The 25,663-nt window shown below is 41.1% G+C and overlaps 1 protein-coding gene across 2 annotated transcripts in view; it reads right to left on the reverse strand.

Annotated features, from left to right (window-relative positions):
• Positions 1–25,663, reverse strand: part of TBC1D22B (TBC1 domain family member 22B) — a 61,318-nt gene that overhangs the window by 22,190 nt on the left and 13,465 nt on the right. The window contains exons 3-8 of one of the 2 annotated variants that reach the window (XM_039856377.1): positions 20,117–20,424; positions 17,613–17,792; positions 17,010–17,080; positions 15,497–15,625; positions 14,054–14,119; positions 10,796–10,910 (exon numbers count right to left, since the gene is read on the reverse strand). In XM_039856377.1, coding sequence (XP_039712311.1) covers positions 10,796–10,910; positions 14,054–14,119; positions 15,497–15,625; positions 17,010–17,080; positions 17,613–17,792; positions 20,117–20,424 — 869 coding nt within the window. Of the gene's footprint in view, positions 1–10,795; positions 10,911–14,053; positions 14,120–15,496; positions 15,626–16,949; positions 17,081–17,612; positions 17,793–20,116; positions 20,425–25,663 lie in introns of both variants that reach the window. The other variant, XM_039856376.1, reaches the window with a different exon arrangement.

Genomic DNA, 25,663 nt, shown 5'->3' on the forward strand with positions numbered 1-25,663 from the left:
TGTCTTGAGGAACTGTCCCGTTTATCCAGTGGAGAACTGCTCTGGGCCACAGGTTCAGGCAGACCTAACCCACAGGTACTGCCAGACTCCGCTCCAGGACCAGACCCACAGCAGTGCATGAGGGGAATGTCATTTCCTTTTCAGAGAGAGCTGCTGCTCATGCAACCATCCTAGGCAGTAGCTCCCTCTTTAAGAGAATAGGGTTGTAAGATAAAAGTGACACCCACAAGGAAGGCTCAGGTCAGAAACCACTCCCACTGCTCATACATATTTCCCAAATGAAGATCCAGAACTCTGGAATAATTTGAATGGTCTTTTCCACCTTGGGCATTCTATAATTCCAGAACTTTGCAGTAGAAATGTCACTGGGAATGGAAATTACACACAATAGGGGAACTAGGGAGAAAGAGCCTGGGTCCCTGAGAACAATGGGGAGCACAGCTGCCATATCAGCCCTGGTGACCTGTGGCTTTTTGTCAGACAGAAGAGCATGTGGTTAAGAGCACAGAGTCTGGAGCTAGACTGTGTAGATCAAATCGTGGCTCCATCACTCACTAACTATGTGACTTTGGGCAAACGATTTTACCTTCTGTGCCTCAATTCCTCATCTATTAAAGTGGTAATATCCTATCAGTGTCATAGGATATTATAAGGATTAAATAAGTTAATATACGAAAAGTGCTATCAACAGTGCCTGGCACAAAATAAGCGTTATGTAAATGTCAGCTAGTATTATTGTTATTAAATGAGGAACAAATAAACTATCTTGTTTCAGCCTCAGTTATTTTGGATTGCTATTTTTCGCAGCCAAATCTAACCTAATTCCAAAATGTACCTTAAAAATAAGTCAATTTTCAAAGTTTCCATTTCCACATTTTGGTCTTAAGGAGGGAGATCCAATGAAGCTTAGTTGGTAAGATGCCACTCTCGATAACTGTACCAATTCCAAACCTTTAGCTGTCCAGGGAGCAAAGGGATCAACAGACAAGATGCTAAACCCTCTTCAGGGGCCTCAAGCTGGGGGCTGTTGTTTCCCCATGTCCTGCTCTTAAGCCTGGCCTGCCCATTATTCCTTTGCTTTCTCAGACAGTGGGATAGTTCATCAGCACTTCAGAGGGAGGGAGGAGAGGTTAGTTCTAGTGGTCTGCCTGCTGAGAGGATAAAATTCACACAATCAGTCAAAAACTGTGAGCTAAGTGCACCAGCAAAGAGCAGCAGAGATAGGAAGGCCCAAATGCTCTCTGAAGGGCTTCATTCAGCATAAACAGTCTGTTCAGAAGGATCATTAAATGTCCTACTTGAGAAAATTCAACATATAATTGAGCTGAAATGGAAAACCATGCCAGCAACACAGTCTCAAATGAAGAAAGTGTTTTTTAGTTGTCATTACAGAGCAGCCAGGACTCAAACTGGAGGGAATTAGATTTTAAGGAATATTTTATGGCTATTTTAGGAGTCAAAGCATCTAAAAAAGATGAAAACCCAAAGCTCTTTATAAAAATCAAATTGCCCATTCTGGGCTTTCCAAGAACATACCCATTTATTAGCTGATAAAATGTACTCGAGTGGTAGCTCCTATCGAGGGTTTATTTTTCTGAGAACTCCAAGTCTTAGACCTAAAATCAGCCTCACATATGCCTCAAGAACTCCTCAACAGCTTTGGGAAAAACTGGGTTTTCTTTAAATTGACAAGAGTAACTTGTCCATTCATTGCTCTAGGCATTTCCCAGGAACCATCTGTGATAGTAGGGCAATTTCCAGATTGTGATCTGCTGGGTCAGAATGATTCCGCCTGACTGGCAGGCATGAGAGGATTCAAGGCATCAGACTGCAGACAGCCTTTCTCTTTCACAAAGCCTCTGACTTACCTGATTCCTGTCTTTTTTTTTTTTTTTAAACTAAACTCATAAGAATACCTTACGTATTTTCTGATCACAAAAGTAAATTGAGAAAAGGAAAATATAAATCTTTTTAGCTATATATCTAAAGAACCTCATAAAATAGAAACTTAACTATTTCATTCAAAACCTAGTTTTAAGAAAAATGTCAAGGAATTCACCTAATTACCTGTATGTAATAGTTTTCCAGTGGTTCGAGTACTATAAAAATATATTGTTGGGTATTATTCATTTAGTATTTTCAGGCAAGTATTTGATGGCAGCAGCTGAGACAGGGTCACTACTGCAAATCTTAGTATGGAGAGGGTAGAGGGGCCCTTTGGCTAATCCTGGCAAAGTCAAACCACCTGACAGAGAAAGGTGAGGTGTGTCGGCCTCTCCCAGGGAATTTAGAGGAAAGATTTCTTCTGAGGTTCCTACAGAGCAGAGACCCCATGGGAGATGGTTCTGTTTCATGAAGACCATGTTCCAGACTGTGTGAGAGGAGACGTACTGTTTCAAAAAGAGAAGCAGCTGACCATGATACTGTGCCTGTCAATCATGGTAGTGACTAAAAGGTAAATATTAACTCAGAATACAAGAACTCTGGCTATACACTACTCAGAGGAGGGTAGCCTGGGTATAGACATGTCAGGATACCCTGGGTAAAATTAATTTTAAAAACAACATATCACCAAATTTTCTTTATTTTGCACAGGTTCCTGTATTACTTTTACTTTTATTTCGCAAATGTTAGTGGCTGCTGGTTAACTCGGCCTCATGGCACTGGCTGTAGTACCTCAGGTTATATGAGCCCAAACTATATGAGTATTCAGGTTATGGGGGCAAAGAAACGGCAGGTCCAGAACACACTTAAACTTTCTAGGACCTGCCCAAAGACCACCCACAGAGCCAGGCAGCATATCAACAAGACAATGTGTGTATCAACAAGCTCTGGGAAGTCTGGGTCCCCTAATGCCAATGTCAGATGCCCACAGGCTCCTCATCTAGGCTCAAACATCTTGAATATGTTGACTACCTCAATTTCTCCTCTGTTGTAATTTCTCACTTATACTTGGGGTCAGATGAGAGAAAGCAAATGAGCCAGTTAGCAAGCATGCACATGCCACTTGTGCCAGGGAGAGAGCAGGCTGTCTTATAATCCTAGAGATGACAAGCCACAACTTGACTTTGGAGAACTTACCTCCTAAAATGATAGCAAATTCAGCACTGGACATCCCATCATGCACATACTACTCTCAAAAGTGTCAGCTGAAAGTAGCTCAGCTCAGCACTCTGACTGGGCTTTCTCCATACATATGTCTACTACTGGGAAGAGCCTCAAATATTCCTCAACTGCCTATTACATATGAGGCTGCTTCATCTGTGAAGACGGGGCCTGGAGGCATCTTGAGGACGGGGTTAGAGTTCCAAGTAGGATGAGTGCTAAAAAATTCAGCAGCAGCCCCATTCCCCAATTCCCTCCAAATTAACAGCATTAAAATAGAAATGGAATATCTCCACTATACGATTCAGTTTATATAAAGTTTAGAGATAGGCAAAACTAATCAAGGTTTAGAAGTCAGTAAAATAGTTAACCTTGCTCGGGAGAAGGAGAGGGACTAGAAGGGAACACAAATGTTCCATATCTTGATACAGGGGCTGTTATTCAGGGGAAATTTATCAAACTGTGCATGTATATGTACTTTAAAAATAAATGTTATACTTTAATGTAAAATTTACATTTTAAAAAGGAATGTCTTAAGAAAATAATGAAAACCCACCATTACTATAGAAGTCTGTCCAGTTTCATCTTTGGCTTCCACACCTCGCCACACAAGGAAGAACAGGGTTGGCAGGGCAGACACCACATGCAAACAATTGGATCTGAGGTGGAGAACGAAGCCTCCCAGGAACAGAGAGCATGGAGCTGGAGTATAATCCACAACAGCCCAGGAGCAAGACGTGTGACAGGGTCCGTGGTATCTGGGTATGTGGGGCATTATTAACAACTCCTTTTCTCTGAAAATCTGAGTGTTAACTATCAAAAATTAACAGCATGGCTTGCCTCTTTGCCTCCTTCAGAACTTTGCTCAAACATCCTCTTCTCAGGGTGACCCTGATTCACCACCCTGTTTAAAACCTGTTCCTGCTCCCACTCTTACCAACATCTCTGTCTTCCTTTCCTGCTTCATTTTTATCCATGGCACTTAATCACTATAAGCTTTCATTTTCCCTGAATGAATAACTACAATTAAAAGGCAGAGATATCCAGGAAATAGTTATAGTCGTATCCGCAGTGCCTAGAGTAGTGCCTAGCATAGTACAGGTGCTCAATAAATACCGGCTGATAAGTGGTGGCATTCCATCTCCATCCCTTAGAAGAGACAGAACTTTTGGCTAACTCAGCACACTATCAGAATACTGTAATTCACTGCCCTCCAGTGGCCATGCCCAGTAAAACCATACTAATTCCTGGGTATCTTGCAAGTTATGACAAACTTTTCATTCTCTCATTCATCTAGACATGTAGAATGTGTATTCTGGACACCATAATGAAGGCTCTTGGAATATGAAGGTGTTTAAAATAGTCTCTGGCTTCAAAGAATCATACAGTCTGGTGGCAGAGGGCAGGATGGAAACACAAAATAATTGGTGGTGTGGTAAAGTTCTACAAAAGAAATAAATGTACTGTGTTATGGAAAGAGTACTACTGGGATGATGGGGGCAGGCTTCCAGAAGGAAGCGGAGTCTTAAAGAATGTACAAGGACTAGCTTAGGGGATAAAGAGATGGTGCAGGATAATGCTTTAGATTTAAAATTAAAATATCAATTTTGGATTGCTGAGTTTAAGAGGTGAGGCAGGGCATAAATCACAGAGGGCCTTGAACAACAAGCTAGAGAACCTGGACATTTTAATCTGTAAATGATGAGATGCCACTGAAGGGTTATAAGCAGAGGAACTCCATGGGCAAGTCTGTGTTTAAATGGTGTGGAAGATAGGTTTGAAGGAGATAAAACCAGAGATGAGAAAACATACTTAGCCATTTCAGCAATCCAGGCCTGACCCAGGGCAGTCATAGGATGGAGAGGAAAGCAAATTCAAGAAATATTTAGGACATAAAATCATGAGAGCTTTGTAAGTGATTGGATATGGAAGAGAAAAAGGAATCATGAACAATTCTTAGCATTTCTGACTTAAGTGACAGAAAATGCTGCTGAGAGAAAAGGGTGACTGGGTATAGGGAGGAGAGAAGTTGATCAAACACTGAGTCTCAGGAGCCCAGAGATAGCACGGTCTACCAGTTGTCCACAAATAACTGTTTCCCTTCCTCCTTGGTGATAAGAACCCAAAGGGTACTGGCCACCTGGGATAGAGACTGTGTTTTCCAACCTCACTTGCAGATAGTTATGGCCATAAACCTAAGTTCAGAGAGAAACCCAAGTCATGTACTTCAGAAGTGTCCTTAAACGGAAGGAGTATGCCTTCCTCCTTTTCCTCTTCCATACTTGCTAGAATATCGACGTGATTGCTTGATTGGTAGAATAACAAGAGAAAGGAGCCTGGACCCCTGATATCTTGGAGCAGCATGCAAGCTCTGTACTGCTTACCTTTTGACTTTTAACACGAGAGAAATAAGCTTTTCTCTATTGCTTGAGGTACGTGAGGTATTTAGGGTTCCCTGTCACATGCAGCCAATCCCCATTGATCATCTATGAAAAGTGGAAATGACACATAGGAAAATAGATACATGAGTAGGAGGAATAGGAAAGCCTTCCCTTCTGAGAGCTCCAGTGCCGCTGTGCTTCAAAACAGAACCTGAAAAGAAAATCCTACTGTACTGCTTCACGCAGAGGAGAAGAGCGAGAGTTACTTGATACTTCGTGTTCCATTTGTAATAAAAGAAATCACCAGGCACCATTTTTCTGAAAATGTGACGTCAGGAGCCTCACTCTTCTGCATGATTTCCTCACATGTGTCGCTTAAATAGCTGCTGTTAAGCAGTTTATTCGGGAGATGACCTCACTATCAATTACATTTGACTGTAATATGCTCAGAGCCAGATGAATAATACTGTCTAAGCCCAAAAGGTTGTGATTAGAGGCTAGAGGTATTCTGCAGTCTCAGGGATCACAGTCCAGAGGCTCTTTCTCCCCAGGGGTGACCCACTAGTACCATCACCCCTGGACCCAGACACGCTGGCTTATCCACAGAGGACCCACTTCTGTATCAGCAGCTGGCTTCAGCAGAAGCTGCTTGGGGGCTAGGCTAGGTAGAGACAACTTCTATCAACTCAGAGGGGAGTCACTGGGATCTCCCTGTTTTCAACTATTTTATAACAAACATGACACAAAACATGAAGCAAGTTCAGGTACTACTTTATAAAAGTGATAGAGAACAGAGGAGGGAGGACAAAAGAAAGAGGCCAAACAATGTCCCAGTGGCATATGGATCCCACAAATCTACTAGGCTAGATCCTCCATGCTATAGTTCAGGGAGATGGGGGGTGGAGTAAGGCTGCCTAGTGAGTGAGACCTGCCAAGATGCCGAGGGCAACTGCCTGGCCCGTTCCATGGGCAAAAGATACCTGAGGCTTCCCACACTAGAGAGCATCGCATGAGAGAAGTCATAGCAAAACACCCTTCACAGCAGCTGCCTTATGGTACCATTAAAAAAAAGGGGGTGGGGGGTGGGAAGAAGCATTATTACTCAGACAAGAGACTTGTTGTTGAAGGCCTCAATCTTGACATATGCTACAACATGGATGAAACTCAAAAATATATTAAGCGAATTGTATTTAAATAATGGCTCCCAAACCTTTTGGCCATCTGAGCTTGGGCAAGTTATTTAACCTTTCTAATCCTCGATTTGTTTATCTATAAAATGCAGATAATGATAGTATCTACTTCAGAGGATTATTGTGAGGATTAAATAAAATAATGATTAACAAGGCTTTAGCCCACACATGGTAAGCACTCCTGTGTAAATAAACAGTAGCTATTATTATTTTGTTATTACCCCTCCATAAAGTGAAGACCGATAACCATCTAAGAGGCTCAGAGGTGTTCTCCAGGTACTAATCGCACATTCATATTCTTAGGCTAGACATGTAGAGATGGATAAACCTGCCTTGCTAAGATTTCTAATTGTCCATTCCTGACGTTTCATCCACAACCTGTATGCTCTGGAAGACTCACTGCATATTTAAGAGGTGGCCTGTTGTTCAGCAAACAGAGCACCTTCCTTGGATGCAAAGAATCACAGAGCCTAAGGAGTAAATTAACAGATAAAACATTAACATTGCCCTAAATGCAAAGGCCTTCTGGGATTTACCTGTCTTTACAAAAATAGAGTAAATACTATGTACTCTGTTTTAAGGATAATACTAAGAGCTGAACGTTTATGTATTAGAATACTAAATCACAAACTTGTCTTTTAAAAACTTAGTCACAGCTTACCCTTAGGTTTTCCTGTTGGAACTGCTGTGTAATGACTATGTTTAGAAAAGATAGTCTGATAAAAATGAATTAAACATAAAAAAGGTATATACTAAATGAAGGAAGCCAGACACAAAAGGCCACATATTGTATGATTCTATTTTTATGAAATGTCCAGAAAAGGCAAATCCATGGAGACATAAAGTGGATTAGCAGTTGCCTAGGTGGCAGAGGGGATTGGGAGGCTTGGAGTTGATGGCTAAGAGGTACAGGGTTTCTGTTTGGGGTTATAAAAATATTCTAAATGATTGTGGTAATGGTTCACAATTCTATAAATTCAAAAGACTAAAAACTATTGAATTGTATGTTTTAAATGGGTGAACTGTATAGTATCTGTTACATCTAAATAAAGCTGCTACCAAAAAAAAAAAAAACCCCACAAAACTTAATTTATAAATTTACTGCAACTCCAATAAAAATGCCAAGGGTTCCCTATCTCCTGAATTTGGCAAGTTAACTCTATAAAGTTCATCCAGAGGAAGAGACAAGACAATTTTTCAGAAAGGGTGATGAAAAAGTCTGACTCTGGAATAATAATAAAACATACCATTAAGCTAAACAATCCAAGCCATGTGTTACGTGAATAGAAATGGAGATAAATAGAATAGAAATAAGTAGAACCATGTAAATAAAGGAATTTATATTATATTATGAAGAGAGATTTCACATCAGGGAAAAACAGATATACCATTTATAAACAAAGAAAAATAGTATACGCAGCTCTATCCACACACAGGAAAAGGTCAACCATAGTAGTTATCTCTGGTTGGGGGATGGAAGTGGGGTAATAACACTTCTAAATTGTTTTGATTTTTAAAATGAGCATGTACTTCTACTGCAATTTTTTTTAAGGGAAGGAGCAATAAGAAATATACTGCCTACTTTGGAGCAGAGAATGGAGTAGAGGGAGGTCCATGGATATGGATCTATGATGACATACCATCAAGTCATATAAAGAGCACAAGTATTAAGGCCAAAAGACCTGGGTTTGAGTTTAGAAAGCCCATTAAATATTTGAGGCTTGGATTTCTCACCTGTAAAATGGGTTGATACATATACCTTAAAGAAATATTGAGGCCTACTAAATGAAATCAGGTATGTCAATGTAGTTTGCAAATGGTAAAGTGCTTTAAAAAATCTGGGTATTTTTAAAGGGCTAACACTACAAAGTTCAAAGGGAAAGCAGAGATGGATGAGAACTAATGAGACTGATCAACCGACTAGAATGTGTGGACCTGATTTGGACCTGATTTGGACCTGATTCAAACTGTTAAATATATTTATGAGAATCAGGAAAATTTGAATACTGTTGCATGAGATTAAATTAAGGTGCTATTACTATCTTTTAGATGTAATAATCGCATTACGGCTGTGGGTTTCTTTAAATATTATTTTCTAGAGATACATATAGAAATATTTATGAATCAAATTATATAATGCCTGATATTGAGATTTGCTCCCAAATAATTCACAAAGTTGAGGGGGTGGAACATGGATAGAGGTATAGATGAAACAAGACTGGCGGCTGAAGTTGGGTGATAAGTAGTAAGGATTTATAGTATTATTTTTTCTACTTTTACATATGTTGGAAACTTCACATAATTAAAAGTTTTATGAAAAATGAATGGGCCTCACCTTCCTAGGTCTAGGAGAAGGTAATCTGAAGTCTGTTAGAGGGAAAACTGAGTGCAGCCTTGCCATTAAGGGCTTCCTCGCTAGGAAGGGCAGAGAAGCCCACACTACACTGCATAAAGTTGTGGGTCAGCAGGTGGAGCTGACAAACCAAATATCAAGATCAGAATGAGTCACATCTATCAAAGAAAGGCACAGGGCTTGGTGGGGCTGATGGAGTTGAGGAAGTAATGGGACAGACGCCTATAGAAAGTAAAGAGAATTTTGGTATAAAATATAAATGGCAACTAACAAGATAATTAAATATCCAACTAGAATTGCAGCTGCTAAAGATTATTTTTAACCAGCATAATACTGTTAACAAGATTTCATGCTGACATTTAGACTTCAAATGTAGATTAATGAATAGATTAATACCTTTCTAGGCTCATCCTTTAATACCACTTTACAAAAGTGCTATTGCGAAAAACAACCCAAATCCCAAAAGATTAGCTGCACTGTTCTTAATAAAATTAAACACACAGAATTAAGCTGCCTCCAAAAGTTGACCTATTAATGTGAGGGGCAAATAAAAAGTTCTCTAGCAAAAGCTTTACTTATATGCTTTCAGTAGCTAAATTTTCACTGGTCTCGCTTTTGCTTAGGGTCACCTGATATGGTTGGCAAGACCTTCCACCCTTACTCTCAGTTTTGCCCTGGTTGCTGCCACTTAAGGGGAACAAAGGATGATGTCATTCAGTTGCTTTACTTTTTGAGACTGCCTCATGAAAGATCAAAACACCATCCCTTTGAGCCCCATCAGAAAACCTGAATGAGATGACTCGAGTGAGACATTTCTTACGCCCTCTGCCTTCAAGGATCTCTACTCTAGTCCACTTCTCATTACCCTCCTACCCCCTGCAATGGCTTCTTTCACAAACCACAATAATCCACCACCCCCAGAGTCTAAAGAAAAGGTTCCTAGCTCTGCCACTAATAAGAAGACGGGGAATCTTATAACCCATCTGTGAAATGAGGGGATTAGATGAATGGTTTTCTAAGACTCTTTTCAATGTTCTGATTCCCACATGAGCCTCTCCTTAACTAAGTGAACAAAGCATTAGGCCATGACAGATGGGTTTTCCTGTGAATCTTGAAGCATACATGATTAAGGAAACCAAAAAGAAGTGGAAGATCTTCAAATCCTTTTAAGACTCTGCCTAATTTAGACCTGGCCAAAGGAAGAGGTGAGGCTGTAAGAAAACCTAACTGCCGCCATGACATCAAATCACTCTATCTAAAGTGACAAGAACCCAGTGGGGTAAGAGGTAAAGGAGGAGGAGGAGAAATCAGGTGCTGGAGTTCTCCTTGGTCCATTTCGTTACCTCCAATGTGAGTTGGATTCTGGTGCCACAACCTTTCCTCCTCTACAAGTCCATATCCCGCTCCTAAGATACAGCATGTAAACTGAAGTGGGAAGGCCTGATGTACGATCTAAAATTTCTGTGTTTCGACAAGTTCAAAATAATCCTAAAATAACTTCAAATCAACCGTCAAACCATCTGTTCATGGCAGAATATATCAATTTGGTCACTCATGTGACAAAGCAGGTCTTTTTAAGTGAGATCAGTGACCATCTCAAGAGAGAAATTCCAGGCTGCTACCACTGTTAAAATAGGTTTAGCTGTGTACTCTAAAGCCATTATCCGTTTTCAGCAAGATGTGCCTACTGGCTGCACTCTTGGGAAAAACAAACAGACCAAACATAAGAGCAATAGCTTGTTCAACTTGGTACTCATGCTTCTTACCCACATATTCTGAGAGGAAGACGACAAAGAACGGAGTGACCAGGTCATTAATTCCCTGGACATACCCACTGGCAGGGTGTCGGATGGCCCAAATAAATAGAATTCTTTCGAAGATCTAGGAAAATGAGAAAGAAAAAAGACATGACTGTTAGACCATGGGGATACACTCCCTCCCTCCATTTACCTACCTCACAATTTATCCCAAGATTGCTGCAGAATTTCTAGAAAAAATTTTTAAAATACCACGGACAAAGGAAGTATACAAATATAAAAAGTTTCTAAGATGCTAACTGTTTTTAAGCAGGGGGGGGTAGGTATTTCTTGCCCTTTATTTATCTTTTCAATATCTAGTCATTGCGATATAAAATTGGGAAAAGGATGGTGACACAAACAGCTTGAAAAAAGGTTTGCAATGGATGTCACTAATTCAGGATGTCTTTTGTAGATACTGTTTCTTTATTTCCTGTGATACTTTTTCTAAATCTCTTTTTGTCATTACAGGATTTAGAGAAGAAATACCTTCTCTATCACCCTCTCCTTTCTCCCTGCTGAGACGGAAGAGATCTAGATCTAGATTTAGTTCTAGCCTAGCTTAACTAGAAGCTAGTGACAGACTACAAAATACAGGAAGTCACTTCATATACCAGGATGCAACCCAGACATTTGCTGGAGATAGGAAGTCAAATAAGCCAAATCCCATGACTGTTACAGCTGGGACTCTGAAAAGAGAAATCAGCCAGGGCCTCCATGGGAAAGCTTCTGGGGTTAAGTATGTCAGCTACAAAGGGACAGAGGCTTAGAATGGGGAGAAAGATTGTTATGGTCCCTTTGCAGAATCTGGCCCTGTCCCACTCAACTACATTCCCCTCTGCTTTCATTAGGTCCTCTGAGCTTTCCCCCCATCCTCTTTCAATCTGATAATACTCATTCCCTGGCTTCATCCTGCTGACCACAATTCTTGGGTCAAACATAACTGCTTCATATCTCTGTGAACCACACCAGAAGGGTAGCACAGATGATAATGACTATGTGCAGAGGGACAGGAGATTACAGAGCCTCCACAGCATATGGGCTTTGCAGAGCCCCAACCAATTGGTTCTGACGGCAGACCGAAGAGGACCTCTCCGTGGTCAGGTGAAGGGGAAAAAAAAGCTCCCAGGGAGAACAGTAAAAAAGTAAATGGCTGTATGGTTTTGGAGTTGGTTAGCTAGTGTAGGAGAGAAACAAAGAATCTAAAGACACATTAAAAGACCTGTGTTGAGTCTGCCTTCCAGCTGGCAAAGAGCTGACAAACACTCCCAGTGGCAACACTCCTGCCCTTCCAGGAAGTGAAAACAAAACCCTGTCTAGGAGGAGCTGGCCTGTCTCCATTAGACTTGCCCACTTGTTCTCTGGGGCTGAGGGAAGGGCTTGGTGTCCTCATTTGTATTAGACCTGCTGCTCTAATGGGGCCCTCCTACATTCTTTCCACTCTACTGCTAAATGACCTCTCCTGCCCTTGAAACTATAACTCAAGCTAGACCTTCCATATTCAGGAAGATCTTAAGGATTCTCCCCCAACTCTGTCTCCTCACACCTCCTGTGGCCTATGTCTGTCTGGATGTCTCTTTTAGAAGCTCCTCTAGGTCAGTCCTTCTAAAGGACTTGCCAGAGCTTCTACGCCATACTATGAATACACAAATCCTTGGTGACTGGCTTTAACGATGGCCAAGGGCATGGAAGATAGCCGTTCAGAATCAGGAGATCTGCAATAAACCCGCTCTACTAAGGATGGGACAACATAGATAAACTCACCCTGTACAAATGAAGACACCAAAGAGATGGAAATTAAATAGCACCAAGACTGGTTACCAGAGGAGACCATGGAATCTTCCTACAGAAAAAATCTGGGATAATTTTTGCCTTGCAGAGAGGAGAGGACAGGATAATACCAGAAGGCTTTTCTATACCTCTTCTCCTAGTGTGAGTAATTCTGACTTACTGTAGTTAATGCTCAAGTATCTTTCAGATTTGCAAAGAAAGTCTTTCAATATTCAGAGTTACTTAATTCTCTGCTCCTTGGTTGGTATTTTACATCTGCTATGGAAATGTGATTCAAGAAAAATTGGAAAGCCTATAGTTTGATTTTCCTTCTTTGTATTCAGGTTCCACTACTAGAAGATTTTTAAACAAACTACTTTCCTTGTCTCCGAGTTTAGAGTAAGCTCGCACAGGTTAAAGTACCTGAACATCTCCAACTTAAAATCGGAAATAAACAGGGCTGAGCTATGAGAAACTGTATGGAAAACAGAGGGATCCTATATGGGTTTTTAGCTTCCTTTGAGCTGACTCTTATAGGTAAAATAATGATGTCACCCTCAAAAATCTCTTAATGCTATTGATAAGTCATGAGGGATCCCACCAATAGAGACATCTATAATTAAACAGAATTATGAACATAATCTAAAGTCAATAAAAATTATTTTGAGCATTTTTACTGCCATCCCTATTATGAGGATTCCTGAAAGTGGAATTCAGAGAGCACCTAAACCCCGTACCCTAGCTACTATGAAGCTGCTACAATCTCAAGGAGTTTATATGCCTAATCTCAAGGAGTTTACGGTGACTGCTTGGACAAAAGATAACAGTCTCACTGAAACTTTCCATGTGCTTCACTAACTTGTTAGGTCTCAACGTATCATTACTAATTTATCTTCTGGGTATATAACCAAAAGAATTTAAAATAGGGGCTCAAACATGTTTGCCTGCCTATGTTTACGGCAGCATTATTCACAATACCCAAGGAAGCAACCCAACTGTCTATTGCTAGATGAATAGATGAAAAGAATTTCAGTTTGGAAAGATAAAAAGTTCTAGAGATGGATGGTGGTGATGGTTGCACAACAATGTGAATGTACGTATATTTACCATGATAAAAGAAAAATCCTTATCCCAGCTTGATAAAGTAGAGTAAACACAGGACAAGGAATTTTAAGATGTGGGTTCTCGTCTTTATCCTGTCACCGGGTAGCCTCAAAACTCTGGGCAAGTCCCTTAACCTCTCAAGACACTACTCAACCCACAGGTTTGTTATGAAGGTCAAAGGAGAATGCACAAGAAAATGCTCTGAAGGGACCAAAGCTCCATATCAGGTTCTGTCATGATAAGCCATAAAGCTGCCCGTGGTGGGAGGGGAAGGCTCCAGCACTTATCCACGCAGGACAGGTGCCTCAGAGGTACGAGGGGAGAAGGGCCGAGAAGATTAAGTACTTCCCTCACCTCCTGTACAAGTGGTTGCTGGAACAATGGAATGAGAGGATTCGTCCTTGGAATGTCAATGTGAATCTGAAAAAGAGAAGCCATGTCCAAAAACACAAATGCCAGTTTGTTCTTTTGAGAAGTTATTTTCTTAATAAGAACTAAGAAACAAGGGCGTAAGAGTGAGAGCACAATTTATCTTTAGAAAGAACTGACATACAAATAAAGTCTAGTTAAACCTACCAGTCCATCTGGAATATGCTTCAATGATAGCAATAGCTTATTGAACAGTGAAGAAACCTCCCCGCAAATAAACACTAATCTCAAAAAACAATAGGCGTCAAGTCACAACCTAAGAGAATCACTTGCTTTTTCCTATTGCTCTGAAGTCTATTTCGCTTGGAGCTGGTGCTTCCTCAACAGTTATAATCAAAATATCCACCCCTTTTCCCAAATCTTACTCATCATCTTTTAGTTTCCAAGAACTAAAAGAGTTCTGATGGCTGCAAAAATGTGCCTGGACAGGGAACCAGAGAAGAACCTGCTCATGAAATCATGACGTGTAAGAAGTGGGGAAAAACCGGGGAGCTAACCTTCAGCAATTGGCACTGAAGTTCTGACTTCTGTTACCAAAGAGGTCATTATACTTGGTTTTGGCCTCGGGATTTCCCAATGCCCAGTCTAATACTAAAAACTGTCAGCAGTGGCAGAGGTTACTTCAGCTCTTAAGGCTTGTTGCAGACAGCTCCCTCCCCCAGTCTTTTCCCCTCTTCTGCAACCACCAGACTCCTCTTCTCCCCCCTCCACTTTTCCATAGGCCGTGAGGACCACTGTGAGCAATAATGGAACATTTCTGCCAAGGCTGCTGATGGCTACAGCTCCTGCAGACAGACAGACAGGGATGAACAGGCATTGCAGCTGCCAGAAGGACACACTGATGTCACAGTCCAGAGGGACTGGACCACTCCTGAGTGAACTCATCTTTCATCTTGTGTCCCATTCCCCTTACTACTTGCAGTGAGGCCTGTGAAACAATAGTGTTGGCATCATCCAGAAGTTCGTTAGAAGTGAAGGTCTCACCCCGGATCTACTGAATTAGAATCTGCATTTTATCATAACCCTTAGGTGGGATTTTCTCAAAATCCTAGGTGATTTATGTGCACATTAAACTGTGAAAAGCACTGCCACTGCCCAGAAGGGAAAAGAAGCCTACTTTAAATGGCTAAAATCAGAGCTACTGAATTAGAAAGAGGGGAAATAGTGCTGAGAATAATTTTTTTCCAGACCCCCGAGAATAAATTTAGTTTATTATATCTACTTCATATACCCCCAAGAATAAATTTAGTTCCTAACCAGCACACCATTGCTTGAAGACTTGGAAAATCTGTACCCCGATAATATTTTCAGGGGATACACCTTAAGATTATGAATAGTAAGCAAAAAGGCAGCAGGTGATGACTGTACCTGTCTGTAGGTATCCTGGTGATGTTCCTCATTTCGAGAGTCATAATACTGCTCAATGAAGCCAAAATATTCCTCTCGCTTCCGCTGCAGGGTCAACTTCCTCCTCTCGGTGTTGGCTGGGAGATAGCCCTATAGACAGGACTGCTAGTCAGATGGGGACAGATATTGGTTGGATGAATCCTTAATTTTTACTTTAGCCTGAATAGTGACTTGGAAACTATCAAAGGAACAGAAGGAAAACTGCCAAGAGGACAAGGGTAAATCCCTTTTTGGTTCTGACCATCCAGTGTTTGCCCTTTCCTCATTCAATGAGATCCACATGTGGGCAGATGAGCCAAAGCCAATTTTCCCAGGGTTATTTATTCTTGTAGCCCTGCTCTGCGCTTGGAGCTTGTACCGCTGGGGAACACTCCAGAGCTCCCAGAGTTGGCACGGTAGAGCAGTGTATGTAGGTCAGTTGGAGGGAACTGGACCCAAAAGTCAGCACCTCTGAGGGCTGCATGTGTGTAAGACACTACTTCTGAGAACCACAAACAGATGGCCATCTCAGTGATGTGCCATATAAGTTTGTGCTGGCTACCTGTTCTTTTCCATGGTAACAGTCAGAATTACCAGCTTAGGGAGCTGCATGAAATCTGTGACATAGCAGCTACAATGCCCAGACAAAGAATTGGCAGCAGCTTCCCTCCTAGCCAAAGCTCCAGGCCAACTTTCATTCTTGTTCTTGGTCTAGATCCCACTCTCAATTCTTATATCTCCTGTTCCGTTCTCACCAAATCTACTCTTAATAGCATTCAAACTTATTAGAAGTGGCAGAGGCAATGATTACATGGTTGCAAGATTGAGGGTGGGAAGCAGTCAGGAGAGAGAGAGACACTTCCTCTTGCAGACAGCTATGGAACACATTCCATAGCGAGTGCCTGGAGGGCAGGGGCTGTGGTTTATTCATTTTTGTATACCCTCCCGGTCCCTGGCACCATTCCTGGCAAACAGCAGGCCCTCAATAAATCCTTACTAGGTGACTGAATGAATTTCACAGGTTTAGGAAATCCAAGTGTTCCCAAAGCAGTGGCTGGCACCGTGCTCTGTACTCAGGGAACGTGAGACTAGTGCAGACTTCCCAGGGAGGCCCATTTATCAACTCTTTGCAGCTGCAATGTGAGTTTCAACCACTTTGTTTATTCCTATTGACAAAGGAGTGAAATGCGGGGACGGTGGGAGCTTGCCCAAACAAGCGCTGGGATCACCCTGCCTCACTATATCCTTCCTCCTCGGTGGTGAGAAAGTGAGATTGTGACTGTAGCAACAAAGTTGTGCTCTTCTACATGTGTGAGAATAAACTCTCAAGAATGTGTTTCTTTATGCACAGAAATAGGACTATAGTCCCACAGTTCTGTCATATCCGCTAGGACCACAGAAGTCTATGGAGTAAGACTAATGTGCCCGGACTAACCTCATCAGGTAAGAAGGGCTGTGTGAGCTCATGCTTCTCTACAGAGTAGGTAGAACTCACCGACAGGAGTCTCCAGGTTACAGGTCGAACCTCCCTGGGAACCCCTGGCCAGCTACACTTCCTCAGTTCATCTGCAAACAGATAACAGCTTCGTTGAATTTAGCTCTTCCTACAAACGCCCTAAAACAAACCTTAGCCGGCACTTTCTGATGCCTCCCACTGTTCAAGTTAGATGATCACCACCATCACCACAAACACCACCACCAGCTACTGACAAGCACAGGGAAAAGCCCAAAACAGCTCTGAGCAGTGAAGTGCCAAGGACAGGGCTCTGCAGTAGTGATCCAGTCAGCTCAGAGATTAGAGGGGAAGAGAAAGACCAGTGGGTATGGATTTCAGTAAGAATCACCTTGAGGTGGGGAAACCAATGCCAGAATAGTTGCACTATGGTCTACCGGCCACAGGACCCAGTTCCACCTAATTTGGACCCTAATTTCTAGTAACATACTTCTGACTTAATACCTGCATGTCACTGCAATGGGCACCAGATCAGGAGATGCTGGAAAAGTAAAAGAAGGAAGAATAAAGAGCAATAGCTTCCAGATCTCTGAGAATTCCAGTCACCAAGAAGTCCTATCTTAGCCAGGGCTCAGGGGGACTCACCTAAGTCAGTGTTGTGGCTGGAGAGAAGCTGACGAAATTTCTCTAGGCGGGTTTTCTCCCGGACAGTCATGGGCGGTGCCCCAGAAGCGTTCTGGTCAGAAATCCGGGCAACAAGAGGGATGATGGGTCGGAGAGGGAGTGACTGCTGTTTGTGGAGTGTGTTCCTCAGGCAGGTATCACCTAGGATAATTTGAAAGAGAAAGAGAACATCCTGAGTGAAGAGCATGGAATCTGAGAACCCTTAAACCTGACTGTTCAGTACCAGTCTCTCCTCCCACCAGAGCTGCAGCTAACAGTTTGTGCTCTGCCTAAAGGTGCCCAGCTGAGGGGCAGCCAGGGAATGGAAACACAGCTATCCTCCACTCATCTGCCCAGAGGACAGGCTGCATTTTATCATACATACCAAGACGCCTTATGTGCTCACGGAGACTCAGATGCTACAGCATCTCTGAGTACTTTTTTGGCGACTCCAGAGGTCAATTGAATATTTTCTTTCTACCCCAACCTGGACCTTTTCTCGGTGCTTAATAGTGCGTTTGGTAGCAACGTAATCTAAGGCCATGTTTGCCTTCCCTTTTCACATCACAGAGCACATAAGAAACGATGATACTACAAGGAGCACTGCAATAAAAGGAGGTGGCTGCTCTTCTGAAGCCCCAGGCCCTACCCTGCTACCCAAAGGGCTGAGAAGATCAATACTCCTGGCCCAGTTCTAACCTGCTCTTGGTACCCTGCACATTGGAAGAGAAGCTCTGGCTGCAATTCTGTGCTTCTACATTTCCCACCAAATGAATGAGCTTTTAATTCTTCTGGGATATGACTAAAATAACAGGAACACTGATTCAAGCTGAACTCTATGTCTGGTTCTAGACATTTCTAAACTAGATAGTAGATAGGAGAAATGAGCAGTATAGGACTAACATTTATTGAGTGCTTACTACGTATAAGGCATCATGCTGGTCACATTTACGTATTTCTCATTTGATCCTTACAACACATGGTAAGAATTTACTACTATTTTACAGATGAGGAAACTGCAGCTCAGAGAGGTTAAGTAATTTTCAAAGAGGAGCCAAGAGGCCACCTTAGATCATTCTGACTCCAAAACCCTTATTTTACCACCCCAAACAAAACTCAGTTTTAAATTCTGCCTTTTCATGACTGTTTCATATTCTTTATATATCTGGGCCTTAAAAAGTAGTAGTCACAATAAGAATTAAACAGTGATGACTGAAAGACCAGCACAACTAGAAGGTTTACAGAAACAACTGCCACAGGGTCCGTGGTGGGGATGCCTAGCATAACCAGAGGCCTAGAAAATGCAGACCACACACTGCAGAGCTGAGACTGATGTGTACCTCTGATATCAGTGATTAACACACAGATGTTCACAGGAGGAAACCTCATAAAGGGGAATGCTTTGGGCAGTCCTGGCTGCACAAGGGCAGCTTATTACTAATCGTGGAGGGGTCTTCCTCACACTGACACCCTCTAGAGACCCACAATCTGGTACATACACACTTTCCATAGCCTGTGGCTGTGGTCAACTGGTCAATTAACACTGAATGTCTGCCTGGGCAGGGCACTGAAGGTTCAAGTTGGAGCCCAAATCAGTGATAGAAAGTGGCTGTGGAAGGATTTTAAAGGCCTTACAGCATAATTTTGTGATCAGATGCTTAGTCTGAAACTGTAAAAGAAGTTCTCTTAGAACACGAGCTAGGATATACTCCAGGGCTCTGACATTCTGCTACTTTCTTTTCACTCTTTACCAGTCAGCTGTTTTAACTTTCATTAGAATGAAGACACTTTCTTCTCTAGCTCAGAATAACTGGCTCCCATAAAACCCTTTAGGGCAACATTAAATATAGCAACACATATTTCAAAGAGTACACTAAGAGTCCCCAAACATCTGATAAAGCCACCATCACCTCAAACGGCTACTGAAGCCAGTTTCCTGAACAGACACAGAAGGGGCATCTCCTCCTGCTACACCCAACCTGAATGATAGGCAGGGAGCTGTGACACCAGGCCCTCAGGCACATGTTGCTCCATCACTCAAGAATAGGAAAAAGGCAACCTTATGCTGGGGGCTGTTCCCCATGGCTGAGGAGGCTAACTAACAATGCCAAATGTTTGTGAAATTCAACTACTAACAACTTTAAATGCATTGGTCAATACTCTTTAACCTGACCAGGCCTAAAGCAACATGAAGCAATCAGACCACAAAAGTTTTGGACTCCAGCACAAGGGAAGAAAGGGACTGACAGGAAACACTTGGGTGTGAGGAAGTGAAGCCTCAGGTCGCAGAGACAAGCAGCCATCAACGTGGGAGAAGCAAGTACAGCTTATTACCCGTTAGGCTCATTGATGTACCTCAGACTTGAGCTTGCTTATTTATCATCCAATAGAAAATCTGAGTGGTGCCATACAGAAAAATTGTTTTTTATTTAAAATGCACTCTGCTGAAAAGGCGGAGGCTATGGTGGGGAGCAGGACGAACTTACTGGAATTTCTGGACAGCTGGGCGTCACTGCTGGACTTTATGACCTTGTAGCTGGCAGGAACGTCAGATGTTGTTGACTGGGACCGTTCTGGTTTCAATCTCAGCTTGCTGTGGTTTTCTAAGACTTGGGCTGCAGTTGCCAAAGCAACTTTTGAGTTCAGAGTTTGGAAAGAAGGGGAGGAAAAGTCCTCTTCTTCATCATCACCAATGTCCCAAGCATCACTGGTATTCCGGGCAAACTCATGAAAACTGGAGGCCTTCTTATTCTTCAGAGGAATTGCATTCACTTTTGATCGTTCTTTAATGAAGCTTTAAGAAAGGAGACATCATTACCAAGAAATGGTCTGACACATCTCACCATCCTTACTTGCTTAATATTATACAGTTTACAAACTATCCCATATACAATCATTACCTTCAGACAAAGAAACACCCATATCCATTCCTCATCTACATTCATCTAGGAGAGCCCTATGCTGCAGAGACAGATGCAGCAAAGACAGCAATGTTCACCAAATATTCCACGTGCTCCTCTATACTTCCCAGCCCCTTTGCACTTAGGCAAGGTTATATGACTAGCTCTGGCCAGTGGGCTGAGAGAAATGAGGCAATAGGCAATCACTTCGAAGCCCGAGTATAAAAGAACAGGTATGAGTTCTCTATAAGCTTTGTTCTACTGTGGAAACTGATGAGGCTCCAGATGGTGGCACTTCCTGCAGCCTGGATAACGGAGTGACCATTGGAGCAGAGCCTGCCCTCCACCCCGCCCGACTTCACTCTGGATATGTAGCGTCAGCAAGAAACAAACCTTTGTTGTATCAATGTACTGAGATATCAGAGTAAATCTGTTATATGGCACCATAACCTAAACTATTCCTTAGAGTAAATAGGATGTAAACTACTGGTAGAACAATAGGTAACTTTAGGTAGTCTATTTGTGACGTTAAACATTGAGTTCCAAAATGAACAAGTGGTCCTTTTTATTGTTAAAAGTCCTTCTGCTAGCTTTGAGGACATGGTCTCAGTTTGGTGCTACTCTGTCTTTAAGACTATTTTTTAACAAAGTGAGAGCAGCCTTAGGGCCAACATATTTGCAAGCAACAGGACTCGGCTTAGAATTTAATAAGGTTGTTTTTCACTGTGTTTATTTTTAAGGTTACTTTCTATTTGGGGCAAATGGTATTGGTTTTCCACTTAGAGAAGTGATATGGTTCATTTTTTAAAATCAATCTAATTGAGTAATTTTTTTTTTTTTATGCATTTAGTGATATAGAACGTGGCAAAGAATTGTGAAGACTTGAGGAACGCTAGATTTTCCTCATTGAGGAAAGAGAGTCTAGTCCCAAGAGTCATGCAGACCATCCCTACTTTCCTGAACTTTTCCTCGTTATGTCCCCCTCTTTGGGGGAACTTATTCTGATTCCAGAGGACTATGTGGTTGGAACATTTCTAACTCAGTCTTATCTAGCATCTCTCATATCCCAAATAGGGAAGCAGAGGATATAGCCTTGCGTAAGTTTACACCTGGGGACTAAAAATGCAATGGGCAAAAACATCATTAAAATGCCTCATTGTTCCCCTAGCAAGGCAGGGCAACTCTAGAAAACAAGGCTCTGCCAGAACAGTCTCCCCATTTCAAAGAAATGTCTCTTCTTTTGGGTAGAGGTAGGTGATCCCTGGATGAGTCCAATACCTATTATGAAAGACAGCTGTTATTAATACTGATAAATACAGACTGATAATTCATACAGTTCATTGGAATGTCTCTATTACTAACATCAAAAATGGAGTAAGGTATTACTTGTGGCATTATTTTCAAACACTAGTCTCACACAGAGTAAAGGAAAATATGTCACACCAATACAAGAGAGAACACAAGATCACAAGATGTAACAGCTCAAATGTGATGGAAACAAGATATCAATTTCCACCCACTAAATTAGGAAAGATTTAAACCTGTATTCTCTTTAGTCAACCAAGGTGTAGTGAGACCAGCTCTCTAACACTGCAAGTGGAGTAGTTTGTACAACCTTCTGGAAAACAATCTGGCAACAAACATCATGAGCCTTAAAATGGTTCATAATCTCCAACCGTAAAACCATAGTCAGAAAGTCAAACAAAAATAATCTAAAACAGTTTATAATAATGTTAATTATTTTGATTAAAAACTGCAAATAACATAAACATGTAGAAATTGGAAATGATGAAAGAAATTATGGTTCAGCCACCAGATGGAATGTTATACTGCTAGTGAAAATCACATCCTCAAGGCTATTTAATAATACTAGAAAATGATCTCAATAAAGTAAAAATTGGAACCAAAATTATGTATTTTTAATGACTGCTATATTTTTTTAAAAAGTATATACATAGAAAAGACCAGGAAGAAAATACATCAAAATGTTAACAGTACTTATCCCTGGGCTGTGGAATTATGGGTGATATTTAATTCCATTTTTATACTTCTCTGAATTATTCATATTTTCTACAATGAGCATATTATTTTTATTAGTCAGTGGAAAATGTTGTTTTGCTGGCTTTCATCAATCCCCAAAGTAAGAGTACTTATAAACCTACTGAATGAAAAATTGTAAATGAACAAGAGCCCAAATCAAATAAAACTGAAGCAACACAGTGCCAGAAGGCAAAATACTCTGTAGACCTACTGAGGCTGCATGTTCTGAACTCATCAATATGGTTGCTTCTTCTCTATAAAAGGAGATCCAGGATCCACAACCTGCAGTACATACCGCAGAGGGTCCACTGCCAAGAACAAATAGGCAGATGAGTAAGAAAGATCAGTCATCAATAAAATATTACAATAGGAGTATGTGGTTATTACTGTTTTCCTCTTTGGAGATTATGTGCACCTCAAGACAGCACATAATGAGTCCAACAAAGCGATATGGAGTACTTTGTATGGCGAGGTTAACTACTGGTTTTTCTGTTTTTTTGGTTTTTTTTTTTGATTGATGTTTCCTAAATATCCTCTTGATAATTTAAGAATTCTTTAAATAGACCATCAAATCAAGAAGCTGAATTTTAACCCAGGTCGAAAAACCGACTGGGTGCTGATAGTCTAACACTGGGTGAAGCATATGCACTCTGTGTTGAATTAAAACACTACACCAAGAGATGGGCTATGTGAACTTCCTATATAAATGAGGTAAATCAGCTGAGTGTTGGGTACATGAGTGTTTGCTATATATTTCTTTACACCTTTTTATGCAACTAAAGTATTTCATTATATTTTTTAAGCAGATGCAGATTCAATATAAGTAAACTAGATTAAGAATTATTCAAGTGATGAAGACTTTTGCAAATAGAAATCGGAAAGACATATTCCAACACAATGAGAAGGAAAGAAGGGAGGAAAGGCTGCCAATCCCTGTGACAGAAAGTCATGAGAGAGTCAAAACAGACCATTTTGAGGCTGCTAGAAATTATTTTAGGGATACCTACCCCACAAATCTCCAAACTCAACCAACCAGTTAGAAAAGTCAGCTCTGTCCTGAGGACAGGGATGGGAGTCTGAGGGCAGAAGAAGGATGAAAGAGGAAAGCAAGGGTGAAAGGTACCTGGGTTACCACTGAGAGAAAGCAAAATCTATAGACCAGAGACAAAGATGGAAAGATTTAAGGCTTTGAAGATTTTCCATGTTTATTAATTTTGTTCTCTCCACAGGAGATAATATAAATTCATACATGCATAATAGTTAACATTTATAGGCTATTTACTAGGTGCCAGACTCTGTGCTAATATTTACATATATCATTTTCTTACTAATGTTCATTCATAAGTCTATGAGGTACTATAATTATTATTTCCATTTATAGGTGAGGAAACTTAGGCTGACTGAGGTCATGGGCAGGCAGTGAAGTCTGGGCTCAAATCCAGGTCTACCTGACTGTAGGGCCTGCATGCACTTTCTAACACTCTACCAGAAAAACTGGTTAAAGAGAGGTTTGAGGTCTAGTAGGATCTGCAGCCTGGGAGGAAGAGTTGCCATGCAAACTGAGCATACAATCTCCCCAAGGGTGCACAGTTGACAGCCCTAATTCTCTTATAGAAATAACTTCCTGTCTACACAGAATGCAGTGTAGCCAATATGTTGGTAGCCAGAATAGGAAGAAGCTGCATCTAGGGATGTGGTCCTTGGAGGAGAAATGTCTCTCTTCCATTTTGACCCCAGCAGTCACAGTAAAAAAATCAATGCAGGTACTTCTAGCTTGGCGTATCTCTGGTTTATAGGCTGCCGCATCTTAACATGGTCCCAACTAAGTTATACCTAAGGTACAATAATGCCACAGTGTAGCTTGAAGTTTAACCAAGATTATTTAAACAGAACTATATCAAAATCACAACCAAGCTGGCCTCTGATAGACACCTTCACCACACCTCCTTACAACTGTAATTAAAGTTTAAAAAGCACTTTCACAGATAACTCATTTAACACTCAGAACAACTCTGTGAGGTATCTTATTATTTTTATTGTATGCATGAGGAAACTAAGGCTCAGAGAGGTTATTTGCCCAAGATCATGGACCTAGTAAGTGGTAAACAAAAAGGGATTCAAGAAGTGCAGGTGTAACTAAAACCTTCTAAGAACATAACAAAAGGCACATTTAACTTAGTTGTTTGATGAATAACATTTTTTTTTCTCCCCTCTTTAATTCCTCCCACCCACTTTGACCCCTGACCTATGGATGTTGACATTTCTCCTTAAGATTTGGATCTCTGAAGGAGGGAGATCTCCTCCCACACGCCCCCGGCTTATGGTCCGTGGCTCCACCTGGGGTGCAAACCCAGGACCTTCTGCGTGTAAAGCAGACATGTTAACCACTACACTATGGAGCCACCCCCGAATAATAACTTCTTAAATGTTAACAACTGATATTTTGAAAAAGAGTGGCTACTGGTTTTACTGGTTAGGAAGCAAAAGATCAATTACTCTGTAGTTTGATTAACACTATACTGTTTTACTGATATGGCTGTTCACTTAATTGAAATATGAAACAAATTCATTACAGAAAAATGTTTGACACTGGTATGTCAAATGTTTGACACTAATAATGGATGTGAAGCAAGTGGAGAATTTAGTAACATTCAAATAAATCCAGTCATCTCAATAACTAGTGTGGCTTCATGTGAACTACCTTTATAACCTGGAACTAAGATATCAATTCAGAAAACAAAAAATTTAGAAGCTTGGCATACCATCAAGTAGCCAATGGGGCTGCTCAGCAGTAAGACTAGTATTCTCTAAGCTATAAAAATTATTACAGGCAATATTATCACTAATGGTAATAATATGGCAAATTGAAGTTAATATACACAGACAAGGAACGACTTAGTGTGCTCATGCAGTTTAAATGATTGAAGACCCAATGAAAAGGCTTCTGCTATGTTGGGGATTAACCATACATACAGTAATTAATGGCAGTCTGAAGTGGAATGATAATCATGTAGCAGAGAAAGTAATAAAAATGTTCCAACAAGGTACTAAAATAAGGGTAATAAATGTTTTATAGTAATAATCTGGAATTGT

Source organism: Pteropus medius, unplaced genomic scaffold, assembly GCF_902729225.1.
Source record: "Pteropus medius unplaced genomic scaffold, Ma_sr-lr_union100, whole genome shotgun sequence".
Lineage (NCBI taxonomy): Eukaryota > Metazoa > Chordata > Mammalia > Chiroptera > Pteropodidae > Pteropus > Pteropus medius.